This window comes from Nerophis ophidion, linkage group LG07, assembly GCF_033978795.1.
Source record: "Nerophis ophidion isolate RoL-2023_Sa linkage group LG07, RoL_Noph_v1.0, whole genome shotgun sequence".
In the NCBI taxonomy this organism is placed as follows: Eukaryota; Metazoa; Chordata; class Actinopteri; order Syngnathiformes; family Syngnathidae; genus Nerophis; species Nerophis ophidion.
The window spans coordinates 23,632,926-23,648,516 of NC_084617.1; the positions used below are offsets into that span (position 1 = coordinate 23,632,926).

The 15,591-nt window shown below is 38.9% G+C and overlaps 1 protein-coding gene across 1 annotated transcript in view; it reads left to right on the forward strand.

Annotated features, from left to right (window-relative positions):
- Nucleotides 1-793: 793 nt before the first annotated feature.
- LOC133556082 (chromobox protein homolog 2-like) overlaps nt 794-15,591 on the forward strand; it is a 16,167-nt gene continuing 1,369 nt past the window's right edge. The window contains 6 exon segments of the mRNA XM_061905692.1: nt 794-946; nt 1,038-1,081; nt 7,637-7,702; nt 9,250-9,319; nt 12,893-13,502; nt 13,505-15,591. The exon segment at nt 13,505-15,591 is cut by the window's right edge and continues 1,369 nt beyond it. Of these exon segments, the coding sequence (XP_061761676.1) occupies nt 875-946; nt 1,038-1,081; nt 7,637-7,702; nt 9,250-9,319; nt 12,893-13,502; nt 13,505-14,112 (1,470 nt within the window). The 5' untranslated portion in view covers nt 794-874 and the 3' untranslated portion in view covers nt 14,113-15,591.

The following is a 15,591-nucleotide window of genomic DNA, read 5'->3' on the forward strand; positions in this document are numbered from 1 at the left end:
CGTTGTGTCCTGAGCAAGACACTTCACCCTTGCTCCTGACGGGTGCTGGTTAGCGCCTTGCATGGCAGCTCCCTCCATCAGTTTGTGAATGGGTAAATGTGGAAGTAGTGTCAAAGCGCTTTGAGTACCTTGAAAGTAGAAAAGCGCTATACAAGTACAATCCATTTATCATTTATATGTGTTTAAAAATCCTAAAATAATTTTTAAGGTTGTATTTTTTCTCTAAAATCGTCTAAGAAGCAAAGTAAAAAAATTAATGAATTTATTTAAACAAGTGAAGACCAAGTCTTTAAAATATTTTCTTGGATTTTCAAATTCTATTTGGGTTTTGTCTCTCTTAGAATTAAAAATGGCGAGCAAAGCGAGGCCAGCTTGCTAGTAAATAAATAAAATTAAAAAAATAGAGGCAGCTCACTGGTAAGTGCTGCTATTTGAGCTATTTTTAGAACAGGCCAGCGGGCGACTCTTCTGGTCCTTACGGGCGACCTGGTGCCCGCGGTCACCGCGTTGGTGACCCCTGTTTTACACTCACTTCTTTAAAGAAAAAAAAAGCCCGCCTCTTGCGACAGCTGCTCGAGTCAAGTAAAAGATAAACACACAGATAGTTCCGTTCATAATTTTCAAATTAAGCACAGAAAGTGGTTGTTTGTCGAATTCCATCTCTTAAATATTGTACAGGTTACTAAATCGTCATAACGTGGATTAAAGTAGAATATTTCACATTGGCACTCATTAGCTTGTATGCGTAATGAAGTGGCCGCGAAAATTAAATAACTTTTATTGCTAAGTAGATCTGTACCGTTTCCGGTAGAGTGTTGTTGCAGCTTGTGAGCTGCTGGCTGGGCCGAGCGCTGTTATTGTTGTCTTAGCGGCCATGGAGGAGCTGAGCGCGGTGGGCGAGCAGGTCTTTGACGCCGAATGCATCCTCAACAAGCGGCTCAGGAAGGTTCGGACAACAACTTCCACGCGTTCTGCACATGTTTTTTTGTCAACCCCGAGCCAGGAAAGGTTCATGTTCTCTTGTTGTTTTCCCGCAGGGGAAGTTGGAGTTTCTGGTCAAGTGGCGAGGATGGTCGTCCAAGTAAGAATGAAACAATGAAAACAACAACAGCTGCTTTTCTTCCTTTTCTTCATCTCCCATCTTCTTCAACTCTCACTGTTATGCGCAGGCCACGATGTCACACGACGCCAAACTGCTCTATTCACTCTTTTTGGTGGTTTATTTTCACCGACTAACCTCCTTTGTTCACGACTTGTTGAAATAATGAAGTTGGTCTGAAGTCACATGTTAAGCTAGTTTTGGTTTAAACACACACCTGGCTTTAATTATTCATTTAAATCTACTTTAAACAATGCTACTTGATGTTTAGTTTATAACGAGTCCGTTATTGAACTATAATGTTTTTTAAACGTATGTTCTTAATCTTTAAAGTTTTTTTTTTAATGTTTCTGGGTCATTGTTAGTGTCCATTTTAGTTCACTATTGTTGCTTCACCAGTACACACTGTTGCCTGCCTTCTGTTACACCCCCTCCCCATTCTTCTTGTGTGTGTGTGTGTGTGTGTGTGTGTGTTCTTGTATGTTCTTGTATGTCCACCCTTCTTGAGACATCAACAATCCAATCCATCCATTTTATACCACATATTCCTTTTGCCCTCGAAGACTCAGTGGCCTAGTGATTAGAGTGTCCGCCCTGAGATCGGTAGGTCGTGAGTTTAAATCCCGGCCAAGTCATACCAAAGACTAGAAAAATGGGACCCGTTACCTCCCTGCTTGGCACTCAGCATTAAGGGTTGGAATTGGGGGTTAAATCACCATAAAATGATTCCCGGGCGTGGCACCGCTGCTGCCCACTGCTCCCCTCACCTCCCAGGGGGTGATCAAGGGTGATGGGTCAAATGCAGAGAATAATTTCGCCACATCTAGTATGTGTGGCACAATCATCGGTACTTTAACTTTAACTTTGGGGGCGCTGGTGCCTATCTCAGCTACAATCGGGCGGAAGGCGTTGTACACCCTGGACAAATCGCCACCTCATCGCAGGGCCAACACAGATAGACAAACAACACTCACATTCACACTAGGGCCAATTTAGTGTTGCCAATCAACCTATCCCCAGGTGCATGTCTTTGGAAGTGGGAGGAAGACGGAGTACCCTGAGGGAACCCACGCATTCACGGGGAGGACATGCAAACTCCACACAGAAAGATCCTGAGCCTGGGATTAAACCCCAGACTACTCTGGACCTTCGTATTGTGAGGCAGACGCACTAACCCCTCTTCCACCGTGAAGCCCCACATCAACAATCCAATCCACTTTATTCATATAGCACATCTAAACAACAAACATCTTTCCTTGGTGATGCACGAAATATTCAAAACAAGATTCAAATATTATCCTTAGCTCCACTAATAACTGAATAAAAACAAAGTAAATCAATTTACAAATAATTATGATCAAAAAAGATTTTAAAAAGGGTAAAACCATTTAAAACAATAAATAGAAATACAAATATAAGAACACAGAGGGCCACACAAGTCATGTAGTGTTAAAAGCCAGAGAATAAAAGTGACAAGGAAAAGTACCTTCCATAGTGAACAAGTTAGGACATAAATCATGGTCCCCACAAGGAAAACCATTGCATCTAATAGAGCAGTGTTTTTCAACCATTGTGGTATAGTGTCTGGTGTGCCGTGGTAAATTATGCAACGTCACCTAAGTGGTCCAAAAAAATATTTTTTGCAAGTCCAACCATTCTTTTTTCTACCTGTTGTCCCTGTCGGGTCGCAAGTCAATAATTATAATCTGCAAGTAATGTGCTGTTGATTAGTGTCTGTGCTGTGTAAGACTCTGCAGGGTAACCAATTAATACTCCATGTCAGTAGGTGGCAGCAGGTAGTTAATTGCTTTGTAAAAGTTGGAATGTGTCGGGTGATTGTTGTAATGGACCACAATTGAAACAAGCCTTTTAGCTTTTCGTTCCATCCATTTGCCTTTTTAAAACATTACATGGATTCAATTATTTAAGATGTCAAACTTCTCAATCAATCAATCAATCCCAATATTTAGACTACAGCGGGAGGCAGGGTGCAGGTAAAAAGGTATGTAATGCTTCAAAATAAAATGAGCAAAAAAGAAAGGAAAAGGCAATGGCTATGCAAAACAAAAGTAAAACTTACCTGGCTACAAAGTAAACAGAAACAGAATGCTGGACGACAGCAAAAACTTACGGCGTCCACTAAGTACATCCGTACATGACATGACAATCAACAATGTCCACACAAAGAAGGATAGCAACAACGTGAATAGCGTTGCTTGCTAACAAAAAGCAGGTGCGCGGAATAGCGCGCCAAGGAAGAAATGAAACTGCTACAGGAAAACGCCAACCAAACAGGAAGGGCTACCAAAATAACAGCGCAACTAAAGCACTACACACAGGAAAACACCAACAAACTCAAAATGAGGAAAGACGACATGGTGGAGTTCTGCTTGTGGTGTGCCTCCGGATTTTTTTAATGAAAAAAATGTGCCTTGCCTCAAAAAAGGTTGAAAAACACTAATAGAAAATGTCTCATTAGCACCCCTGGTGGTTAAATCTATCAAAATGAGTGTGGTCCCAAAAAGGAGGGATTTTTCAAATTGACTGTGTGTCGGTTTTAAAAGTGCTCCCCCTCTGGTCAACATATGAAACAAGTGTGTGTAAAATTTTGAAGCGCTCCCCCTCTGGCCATCATATGTTATAACAAGTGTGTGTAAGAAATTGAAATTTGCCCTCTTTGGCCAAAATTAATCAAAATTAAAATAAATATGTAGATAGACATACTCTCATAACTTAAAGTAAATAATGAATATTTAAAAACAATTACAAACAAAATATTCAAAACAGAAAGAATGAACTAAAAGCAGTCTTTTTTTCACAATGTCAACTTTTTTCTTATAACATTGGATACAATTTCTCAAATTCTTTCTGTTTTTGGTATATTGCAATATTTTTTTGTAAATTATTACTTTTTTATGTAAAATTATTACTTTTACTGCAAAATGGTGACATGTCATAAAATTCTGGCTCACCACAATTTTGCCTATTTTTTGTGGTTCTTGTAAAACTGACATTTTTTGAGCAAAATGATTACTGTCATCATTTTGCCTAGTAAAATTCCAATTATTATTATAATATAGCCAAAATGTTAGTTTTCTTATAAAATTGTAACTTTTGTCAGGTAAAATTACGACTTTTCATAAAATTGCCAAAATTTCAAGCTTTCCTTGTAAAATTGCGTCTGTTATTGAATAAAATTCCAACTTTTCTCATAATATTGCACAAATGTTCAGTTGTTCTTGTAAAATGATGACTTATGATAATACTGCCAAAATTCTAAGTTTTTCTTGTGGAATTGTGACTTTTTTCTTGTGAAATTCCAACTAATTTTTCAGAACAAGCTTTTTATGTTTGCATATAATGTATATATTATTAATTTTGTAAATACACACACATATATATATATATATATATGTATATATATATATATATATATATATATATATATATATATACATATACATACACAGGATCTACCACAGTCTGCTGACGTGCCAGCAGAGTAGTAGATTAAAAAAAAAAAAAAAAAAGCTTTTCTAATTGTAAAGGACAAAGTTTAATCAACTGATTGCAATAATGTAACTTTGTTTTAACTATTAAATGAACCAACAATATGACTTATTTTATCTTTGTGAAAACATTGGACACAGTGTGTTGTCAAGCTTATGAGATGCGATCCAAGTGTAAGCCACTGTGACACTATTGTTCTTTTTTTTATTTTTATAAATGTCTAATGATAACGTCAATGAGGGATTTTTAATCAATGCTATGCTGAAATTATAACTACTATTGATACTGTTGTTGATAGTATTAATTTTTGTTTCACTACTTTTGGTTTGTTCTGTGTCGTGTTTCTGTCTCATCAATTGCTCTGTTTATTGCAGTTCTGAGGATTGCTGGGTCAGGTTTGGTTTTGGATTTGGATTGCATTGTTATGGTATTGTTCTGTATTGTTTTGTTGGATTGAAAAAAAAAAATAAAACATAAAAATCGTTATTTTTTAAATTACAATCGATTCTGAATCGCACAACGTGAGAATCGCGATTCAAATTCAAATCGATTTTTTCCCACACCCCTAAAATATATATATATATATATATATATATATATATATATATATATATATATATATATATATATATATATATACATACATACACACATACATATACATATGTGTATGTATGCATGTATGTAGAAAGGCTGGTCCGAAAAAAGTAGACATTTTTCCGAGGTCTCAAGAAGGTACCAAATACAAGAATGTGTGTGTGTGTATATAAAGAAGGGTGGGGGGTTGACGGCTCCAGTTTAGAATGTGCTGCCGAACAGACCTGTTACACATGTAGGACGTCCACAGGCTAATATTTACGATACAGATCAACTCGGACGTCAATCACATGACCAGAAAATCAACAAAGGGCGGCTGTCCTTCCGGGACCGCCTCATTAGAGTTTTGTAATCAATCAGAAGCAGTGTACGCGCTAGGAATTTTCAAAATGGGCTCCCTGGGACCCCATCAAGTCGAAAAAAATGGGCTCCCACAGTAAATTTTTGGGGTCCACTTTTTTGTAACCGTTTTGAAAACAAATGATAAATGTATGCATTATCCTGTTATATCTCACATTTTATATTGCGTTTTGGAAAAAGGTTATATAAATAATACTTACTTCATTAAAAAAAAATAATACAAAAGAAAAACAATTTTAATGCATGCATAAATGTTTTTTGTTAAACATTCATTCACTTTCTTCTTTCCTTCATGAATCTACACTTTACCGCTGCTGGTAGTTTTTTCTATATTTGTATTTAAATAGTTGTATTTATTTCAGTACAAAAGGGTAAAACATTTTTTGCTTCAGTCTTGATATGATGATAATGGTATGCCAGGGCATACATGCCATTTTTTTAACGCTTGAATCTCTAGCGTCTACATCAACTTAAGATCTATCCGTCAATTCTAAGTTGTTGGTTTTTTTATGTTTTTTTTCCTGCCCTTTTTGTCGAAGAAGGTAAAAAGTTCAAACAAAATCTGTGTTCCAAGGACGCATGGACTTAGGAAATGTTTTTATTTCAATGCGTAAAAAGACACAAAAAGTGCACTAACGCCAACAGTGAGCAGTATCAAGCAACTAAAGTGCGCCAAAAATTGCAAAGTGTGGAGAGTGTTTTGTATATTTGCCCATCATGCATTGTAGTGGATTTATATGGGAGTATTTTTTAAAATGTGATTAGTTCATTTGGACATGGACTATGCACGTTAATCAACAATGCTGTAATTGCGCCAGTTTTAACTTAAAAGCTGGTTTCCAACTGTAATCCCTGGGAAAGCTGTACAGTAGATCGCCAGCAGCAAACAACATACAGTAACAACAGCAATCATTTACAACCTACTTAAAATTGTAAAACAAATTGTATATCGTGCTTAGACTATTTTTTATGTATTTTATTTATTTATTTATTTTTTTTACAAAGTTCACCGAGCAAGTTGTGTGTTATGTGCGACCACGTGTGTTGACTTTCTGTGTTGGTGAAAGTGTATTTGTACCATGAGCGGCAAAGTTTGTCTGGACTTGGTCACATACAGTGGAACCTCTAAGGTTGGGGTCCCCAAACTAAAGACAATTACACACAAAATGAATGAATAAACGACACATTTGAATGCAAAGACATGGTCCGCAAAGAGAGGCATGTAAAAAAATGCGTTCGTGAATGGAGGTGCCACTACGTTGATGCTCAAACTACTTCGAAGTCAAACTCATAGTCGTTGACCTAAACTACTAATGTACACAAGATGGCTGCATGTTCACAGCTATTAGACTGTAAGGTATTTAAAATTTAACTAGAGACACACGGCCGGCCAGACTTCCTATTCGATTGGTGACTTAGATCGTGGCCCGCCAACTGTAGTTTAAAGTTAAAGTAAAGTTAAAGTACCAATGATTGTCACACACACATTAGGTGTGGTGAAATTTGTCCTCTGCATTTGACCCATCCTCTTGATCACCCCCTTGGAAGTGAGGGGAGCAGTGGGCAGCAGCGGTGAAGCACCCGGGAATCATTTATGGTGATTTAACCCCCAATTCCAACCCTTGATGCTGAGTGCCAAGCAGGGAGGTAATGGGTCCCATTTTTTTTATAATCTTTGGTATGACTCGGCCGGGGTTTGAACTCCCAACATACCGATCTCAGGGCGGACACAAACCACTAGGCCACTGAGTAGGTTTAGACACCCCTGGCCTAAAAAGACAACATTGCTGATAGAACATGTTATCTTCATCATACACACTGATGAAGATAACATTGACGTGATGCCATTGAAATCTTTACAGATGAGCGTCGTGACAATCTTGTCCTGTCCAACATGCTGATAGCATGTCAAAGTTAGTACTTATGCACTTCAAAGTTAGTACTTATGCACTTCAAAGTTAGTACTTATGCACTTCAAAGTTAGTACTTATGTACTTCAAAGTTGAGCTTATTTATCACGTGGTGTCAGGTTGCTTCATTTTGTATTCAAGTCCTTGTTGTCCCTTCCAGACACAACAGCTGGGAACCGCAGGAAAACATCCTGGATCCCAGACTACTGGCGGCCTTCAACAAAAAGTGAGTTGCTTTGCATGTTTGTGTCCGTGGAATGTAGGATTGTCCCGATAGCAGTACCAACATCTATTGTGATAGGTTTTTGAAAATAAAGGGGACCAAAAAACAAATGTCATTATTGGGTTCATTTTAGGAGAAAATCGTGTGATAAATTAAACATATGTGTCTTATTGCAATCAACGTAGAATTGTGTCATTAAATAAAATAGTGAACATACTAAACAACTCGTCTTTTAGTAGTAAGCTAACAACGGCTCCTAATTTGGCTGCTGACATATGCAGCAACATATTTTGTCATTTACCGTTGTAATATTTGGTCAAAATGATGATCTAATGTACTCGCTCATTTACTGGTGATATCGTCGTAATTCCTGTTAACATGTTCTATCTACACTTCTGTTCAGATGTAATAATCACTTATTCTTAGAGGTGGGGGGAATAATCGATTTTTAGATGCATCGCATTCCGGACATGGAAGATTATCGAATCAATTAGTAAAAAGCGATAATCTGTTTATTTCCTTTAGATAAAGTAATGCCGACAGTGCTAAAATTTGGCTGACCGCAGCGAGCCGCCTCACTGAGAGATCTGACCAGTTCCTTTACTATCTAGCAGTTGTGGTCCAGTTTTGCGCACATAATTTAACAGTTTCTTAATCTAAATAATTTTTTTAAGATGCAAGCGGTACACGCTTATTTAGAGGAACAAAAAACATTTTAATACTGCATCAATATACATCAACTAATTCATAGATTTAGTCGAATTGTAGCTCCTGAATCACAATAAAATTTTGAGGTGCACAAAGATTCCCACCGCCACTTGTTCTTCTGTTGTTTGGTACTTTACTTAAGATTTGGCTTATACTACAATTATGGGTATGTGTCCAATACCAAATAGTTACAGGGTCATAATTAAAGTTCTCATGTATCAAGGGATGTATTTCCTGACCTTTTTACACCATTAAAAAATTATTAAACAGTTAGTGATAATAACAAATATTGATGTAATTATTGTAGTATTAATTATACACAGCTCTTTTGTACTTGGTATCGTTACAGTCTGTTTTTAGAGATCCACCCATTTGTTTACATTCAGGAGTGCTAGCTTGTTGTTAGTGGTTAGTTATTATAATCCTCCTACGGTGTGTAGTGAAGCATGTTTAGCTATTCCTCTGGATATTATTTGTAAGAAACCTACTTTATTTGCTGCTTGGAGGCGAGGATTAGTGATTCAGAAGTAGCTAAAACACTGTGGAGGGACATTAGTTGCTACCTAGCTATGTTTTAAAGCGCTGCATTCATCTTTATCGTTAGTTTTGAACCCAAAATACGTCCATTCTCCTCCTGTCTCCACACTCTATGTGTGTGCGTGTGCACATATACCAACATGTCCATAGAAGAAAAGAAAAACGGTATTTATCAAAGGCAGTACTGTACCTTTTTCTATTTATTAGTACTGCGTTAATTTATTAGTACTGGTACACCTTACAACCCTAGAAAAATGTTTTTTCTTTCTGTTTGAATGAGACATCTTACCATTTTTGTGTCCCAGAGAACAAGAGAAGGAGCTTCTGATACGTAAGCGAGGGAAAAGGCCGAGAGGACGACCGCGGAAAGTTCCGGTAGGTAGAAAGTAAACAACCTTTCTTTAGTTAGTTTGGATACTACTTGAAGTGTTTCGTTTAGGTTCTTTTGGGTGCGTATCATGAGCGCTCCTCCAGTTACATTTTAGGTGTGCACGTGTGGTAAGGGGGTTCAGGAGGCTGATAATCAATACATGCAGACAGACCCAGTAAAGCAGACTAACGTTTGAAAAACTTTCATTAAAAACAATAGAAATAGTCCACCATCAAAATAGTGACGTGTCATTTATTTCATGAATGCGATTGTCCTGTGCAGGCAATACAGAAAGCAGATGATAAATCATGAGCTTGGAGATACAGAAGTGATATTCTGTAATGTAAATAACACTTAATTTAAAGGTGAATTTTGCCTATTATTCACAATCCTTATGCAAGTAAGACAAGAGCACATGTTTTTCTTTTTATTTATGCATTCTAAGTAGCACAAACATGTGGTTAAAAGGTGGCTAACAATTTGATCTATAAAGCCCTTTAAAAACATTAAAAAATGCAAACAATACTCCATTTACATCTCGTGACCTGAATATTAACCAAGTTTTAGCAATATTGTTAATTAAAGCGACACCGTGGTCACTGAGAGCTTATTGACATACAGAACTGCTGCATCACCTCTTGAGTTGCTAAAAGTTAATTCTAGATTATAAATCATGCCTCTCACCTGGATAGTAGAAGGTTGTGGACATAAACCGAGAAGTTGGTCAACATTTATATTTAATTTAGAACCGAAGACATGGCGAAGAAGGCTATATAATATATTTGTTGTTTACCTGCGGATTATGATGTTCATCCAAATGGGGAACACAAGTCTAGTGCTGAAAGATATAAACATTCAATCCGTCGGAGACTCAGAGCAGGATAAATAAATAAAATGTTGTGGTAATGCTGAAAATTAGCAAAATATGTAAATCAGAGGTGCCCATTACGTCGATCGCGATCGACTGGTCGATCTCGGAGGGTGTGTCAGTCGATCTCAAACCAGGCATTAAAAAATAAACATAAAAATGAGCAATCATCAATCATACCAAGACTTCACTTTCGTCAGTTGTTTGACATTCTCGGCACCCGAGGATCTTGCGAGATGACGCTGGCTGCTGCGAGCTCATATTTAAGAAAAAAATCACTAACAGGGCGGACGCAGAGAAACACATTTTATTTCTAGATACTCCGTACCTACTGTCAAAACTCTAAAGACCGACAGCACAGTTCCTGTCTTCACCATAAAATACCTGTTTCATCCTGCCTGTGCTAACAAAATAAGAGTCTCAGAAAGCTAGCGTGCACAAGCTAGCAAGCTACGGCGTTTGATGCCAATGTATTTCTCCCCCGCCCTCAGCGACCACTTTCTCACTTGCTTGTCCACCCGCACACTCACTGACGTCACTCACCTGCTGCCAGACATTAAAGGGCCACACACATATGCTACTCTCATAACAAAGTGTTTAAAAACGAGTATGCAAGTTGGACAAATGAGATGCCAAATCCAACCACTTTCATGTGGTATTGGACAGAAAGGAGGACTTTTTTTTTCCTCCATTTGAAAATGCGGACGTTATCAACACGACTGTCTAATTACAATCAATGCAAGTCATCAGAATCAAATACACCAACTCATATTCTTGTCTTCATGAAAGAAAGGAATCTATGTGTGTTAAACATGCTTGTATTATCATTAACCACCATTAACTTGTTAACAAAAATGTCTCTTTCATAAATAAATAAATATAAATTATAAATAGGAATGAGGTAGATCTCCTCGACTTGGTCAATTGAAAAGTAGCTCGCCTGCAGAAAAAGTGTGAGCGCCCCTGATGTAACTATTCAATGTATCATTATTTTGTCTGTTACTATATAACATATATACTTACAGCATGTATATGAAACAGTGGTGGAGGGGTTCCAATGTTTTTTAGGGTGCTTTATAGGCAGAAAAGGTTGACATTGTTAGCTGACTTTTGCTAGTGTTTATATATAATTTACAATATATAAAAAAGAAAAAAAAACGCTGGTCTAAGTAGTGAAGTGACGACACAGTAATCCTGCCTTCCAACCCCTGAAGCTAATAAAGTTAGTACGAAGGAAAAGGTGTGCATGACCGAATCAGAGAAATAAGCCATTAAAAATATTTACCATCAGTAAGCTGACCCGCATAGTCAGCCCGACCGCAGCACTGTCAGTCCGCATCACATAAAGCTGCAGCCAGCCTCCGCAGCATGCAGTCACAAACGTCCACACCGTGGACATTTATCCATGAAAATATGGAGAAGCTACAGATGCCATTTGACGTGTTTCAGTTTGTCCGGCCTTTTGACTACAAACTGGATGATCATACATACAGTACTTCTTATCAACTCTGACGTCTCAGGTCTGTGACTTAAAGGTGTTTGTGTGCAACATGGACAACGACAACAATTACTACTGTTACACAACACAAAAGCAGCACACCTACAAAAGTCTACTCCTCAAGATTACATTTCATAAAACTACTGTAGTTGTTTGAAAAGCAATACATATAGTATAAACAGTATGTCCAGCACCCCCCGTGGCCCCAAAAGGGACAAGCAGTAGCAAATGGATGTAGTATGTTTTAGCTAAAAGTTAGTTTTTCTTAATTAAATCATTACATTTCAATTATCTTAATAGGCAATGATTGTGTTTTGAATTACGAGTTTGATCGCACAACCACTTGAGCTCGTAAGTTGAGGTACTACTGTCTGGACCTGTTCTTTATGAAACTACAGTATGAGGTTAATTGGCCCATAGCTCAAAACACTCGTATGTCAAATCAATGTCAGCCATTGAAATGAAATTATTAATTTCCCCTGAAAAGAGCACAATTATTACATGTAACTGTTAAAACATTACTACAAACAACTACAGTAGTTTGATGAAGTAATGTCGTAATAATGTACATAATTTTGCTTGGACAGTGGACTTTTGCGGGCTTTTCCTTCTAGCTGCTTTTCCGCCTTGTAGCAACAGGAACGGTTATCGTTGTTTATCTACGAACGTCTTTGAGTGACAGACAGGAGCTCAGAGTTAACAGCAGGCGATATGTATGTTTGTGTACTAAAAGAAATGCTTGATCGTCCAGTTTGTAAAGTCAAGAAACAGAACAAGCACCATCAGCAACTTTTCCATATTTTCATGAATACATGTTATGGTACAGATGCTGGATCTTGCTTCGCTGTGGTGCAGACGTCCCACCTGGTCAGCGACCCATGTTTTTAATCGTTTGTTTTTCTGATCCGGTGGGTGTCATTCACTTCTTCTCTGCGCTCCCCTTAGCACTTACTTTCTCAGTCACCATGATTGTAGGGTAGGATTGTGTCGATCTCTGGCGGTGAACAATCACTACTTCAACCAGCAACAGGGAAGTCTGTAACTTATTATTAATGCCTACAACTTAAAGCGGTGGGACAGTTTGTTTCAATATTCTTGTAGGTTGAGGTACACTGTATACATTAATAAAACTTTGACATTCAGTTGAACTGACTTTCTTCCTTAATATAATAGCAGGAGAAACACTGATTTGAATCTTTTTCTTTCCCTTAGGAGAATGTTTCTGAAGCTGTCAAGTCCAACAGCTCCTCATCAGGCTCATCGTCCTCATCCTCAGATTCTTCTTCTTCTGGATCTTCCTCTACCTCCTCTTCCTCTGAGGACGACGATGATGACGGGGATGAGGACAGCCACAGCAAGCAGGCGAATGCCGTTCTGAACACACGAGACCTCCTCCCCGTCCCTCAGAAGAAAGCGCAGATTGTTGTCGCCAAACAGGAGCCACCCAAGAAACGAGGCCGTAAAACGGTCTCTGCAGAAGTGAAGGACTACCGTCAAGGAAAAGTCGCTCAGAAGGCGTCCAGAGTTGATCTTCCAGGATCTATCAAGAAGCCTGCTCACTTAGCTAGCTTCACCTTCATGGGCTTCAACAGGGGATCGTCTAGGGATGATGTGGTTGGTCAAAATCGAGGCTCTCCGGGCCAGGGGGAGGCTTCTAGAAACCCGATGAGCCCTGTGGCATCCAGCAGATCCGTCCCGCATTCCCCAATCTCTCTGAATAAATCCAGCCCCAGTGAAGGGAAACTGTCCGTCTCCAGTCTGGACTTGTTCAAATCAAGAGGAGTAGCAGCTTTGAACTTAAACACATCCAGACAGCATGTTCCACCAGCGGGCAAAAGGCTCATGTGTTGCAGAGAATATCCAATGCTAAAGCTATGGCCTCCCAGCAGTCAAATAACACATTAAACAATCAAAGTATTCATCCTGTAAACCACCACAACAAAGTCATGAAGACCAATCAATCACCTGGAAATGGTTCTGGCCCTGGTTCAGGTCTTAGAAATGCAGCAAGTCCGGCACACATGGTTTCTCTCAACCAAAACCAAGAATATAAGACCCCGCAGAGTCCAGCTACCCCTGGAGGACCCCGGAAGAACAAGTCAGCTGTTGAAAAGGTCAAAGAAGCCGAGGTTCAAACCACCCGAGGTAAACTGGAGAAAGGCGGAGTCCAAAGGTCTGAGACCCCCAAAGACAGCAAGAAAGCCAAGACGAGCGAGATGAGCACAGGAGAGGACGAGAGCAGCTCAGACTCTGATCAGGACTCTTCAGACACTGGTCAAGATGACTTAACGGCAGTCCAGAACCAAGACTGGAAGCCCACCCGCAGTCTGATAGAACATGTTTTCGTCACGGACGTCACCGCTAATCTGGTCACTGTCACAGTGAAGGAGTCTCCAACTAGTGTGGGCTTCTTCAGCATCCGAAACTACTGACAGAACTTGACCATCACGTCAGGAACGTTGATTTTTGTTTTAATTTATTGACTTGCGTTATTTGAACACAGTTGGATAAAAAGGGTTGACATCATGCCAGAACCCTTCAAGGCCAAGAAAGGGATTTTGGTCTCCTGATGAGCTGAAACTTGATCTTCTTGAATAGAAATTGGTGAAAAAACGAGAAGGTTTTTCCTTGGATTTTTTTCACAACTTCCCAGTTTTCATATAAAATATATTCTGGAAAACATCTCAGCAGCTTAAAAGTGGACACAGGAGACTACATGATTGGGTTTTTCTATTTAATTGATCAATCAATAGTTCATGTAAATCACCTTGCAACTAAGACGTTTATAGTGTATTTTTGTATTAGCTACCTCTGTTTTCTACAAGTCCTGCTCCAAGGTGTAGGACCCTTGTCTTACTGCTGACATCCCAAAACACCATTTTTCTTGACAGACTGAACGAAGCATGCTGAGACAGACACAGAGTCTCTCTGCCTTGATAAGACTCCTCCACTATCAGACTCCCACATTAAAGTGTTCCTATGTTCCTACAGCAGGACAAACACCTGACCAGGTTCTGTTGGGCAGGTCCCGTGGGAGCAACTGGGTGTGGACTGTGAGACAATTAAAGCACCAGATGTCTCTGAGCCACTTTTGTTGTTTTGTCAGCTGCTGAAGTCTCTGAGATCTTCTCCCGCACCACTTCCAACTGACCACGTAACACAAAAGACGTCGCAACAATGTGCGCCACTTTCCGCTCTCCTGAGAGCTTCCAGCAACAAAGCTCTTCCTCTGAACTCTGCGGTCTAATCCGGCGCCTTAGCACTGTGCCTTTCTCTCAGACCAACACAAAGACAGACGAGTCCAGGTTGTCCAGGATTATGGGAGAACTTGGGAGGAGCTCGGAGACGCTTGTTGGACTTATGAAGGACTGGACTAACACTGCAAGCCTTACTCAAACTGGAGAAAAAGTTGGTTTTTTTTGGGTTTTCAAAACATCAATGTTTTGTGTAGGGGGTGTCCCGATCTTATATCGATACCGGATAGGATATAGATATTTCAAATAGATGTTCAGTCCAATAGCTGCAAAAAAAAAGTATGGGATGATAGTGGTTTGCATGTAAAATGTGTGATATTTGCGATACAAGCAGTTCTACAAAATGATTACTTGTGTGTGATATCATGTGCGATAGAAGCAGGTCTACAGCATGTTTACTTCTGCAAAGCTGGATGGCCAGTTAACATCTAAATGTCCTCCGATAAGCACACAATTTATTTTTATCTTACTAAAGTAATTGACAAAAAAGGTAAACATGCTAGGCTATAGGATAGTAGGAGCTCACAGCTACACAACAGCTAAGCACACAAGCTAGACATGCGTAATAATCGAAGAACAATATTGCAATGTTAAGCAGCGCATTTGTCAACATAAACAAGTTACAAATAATTATAGTTGCATTTTACTTACACATAC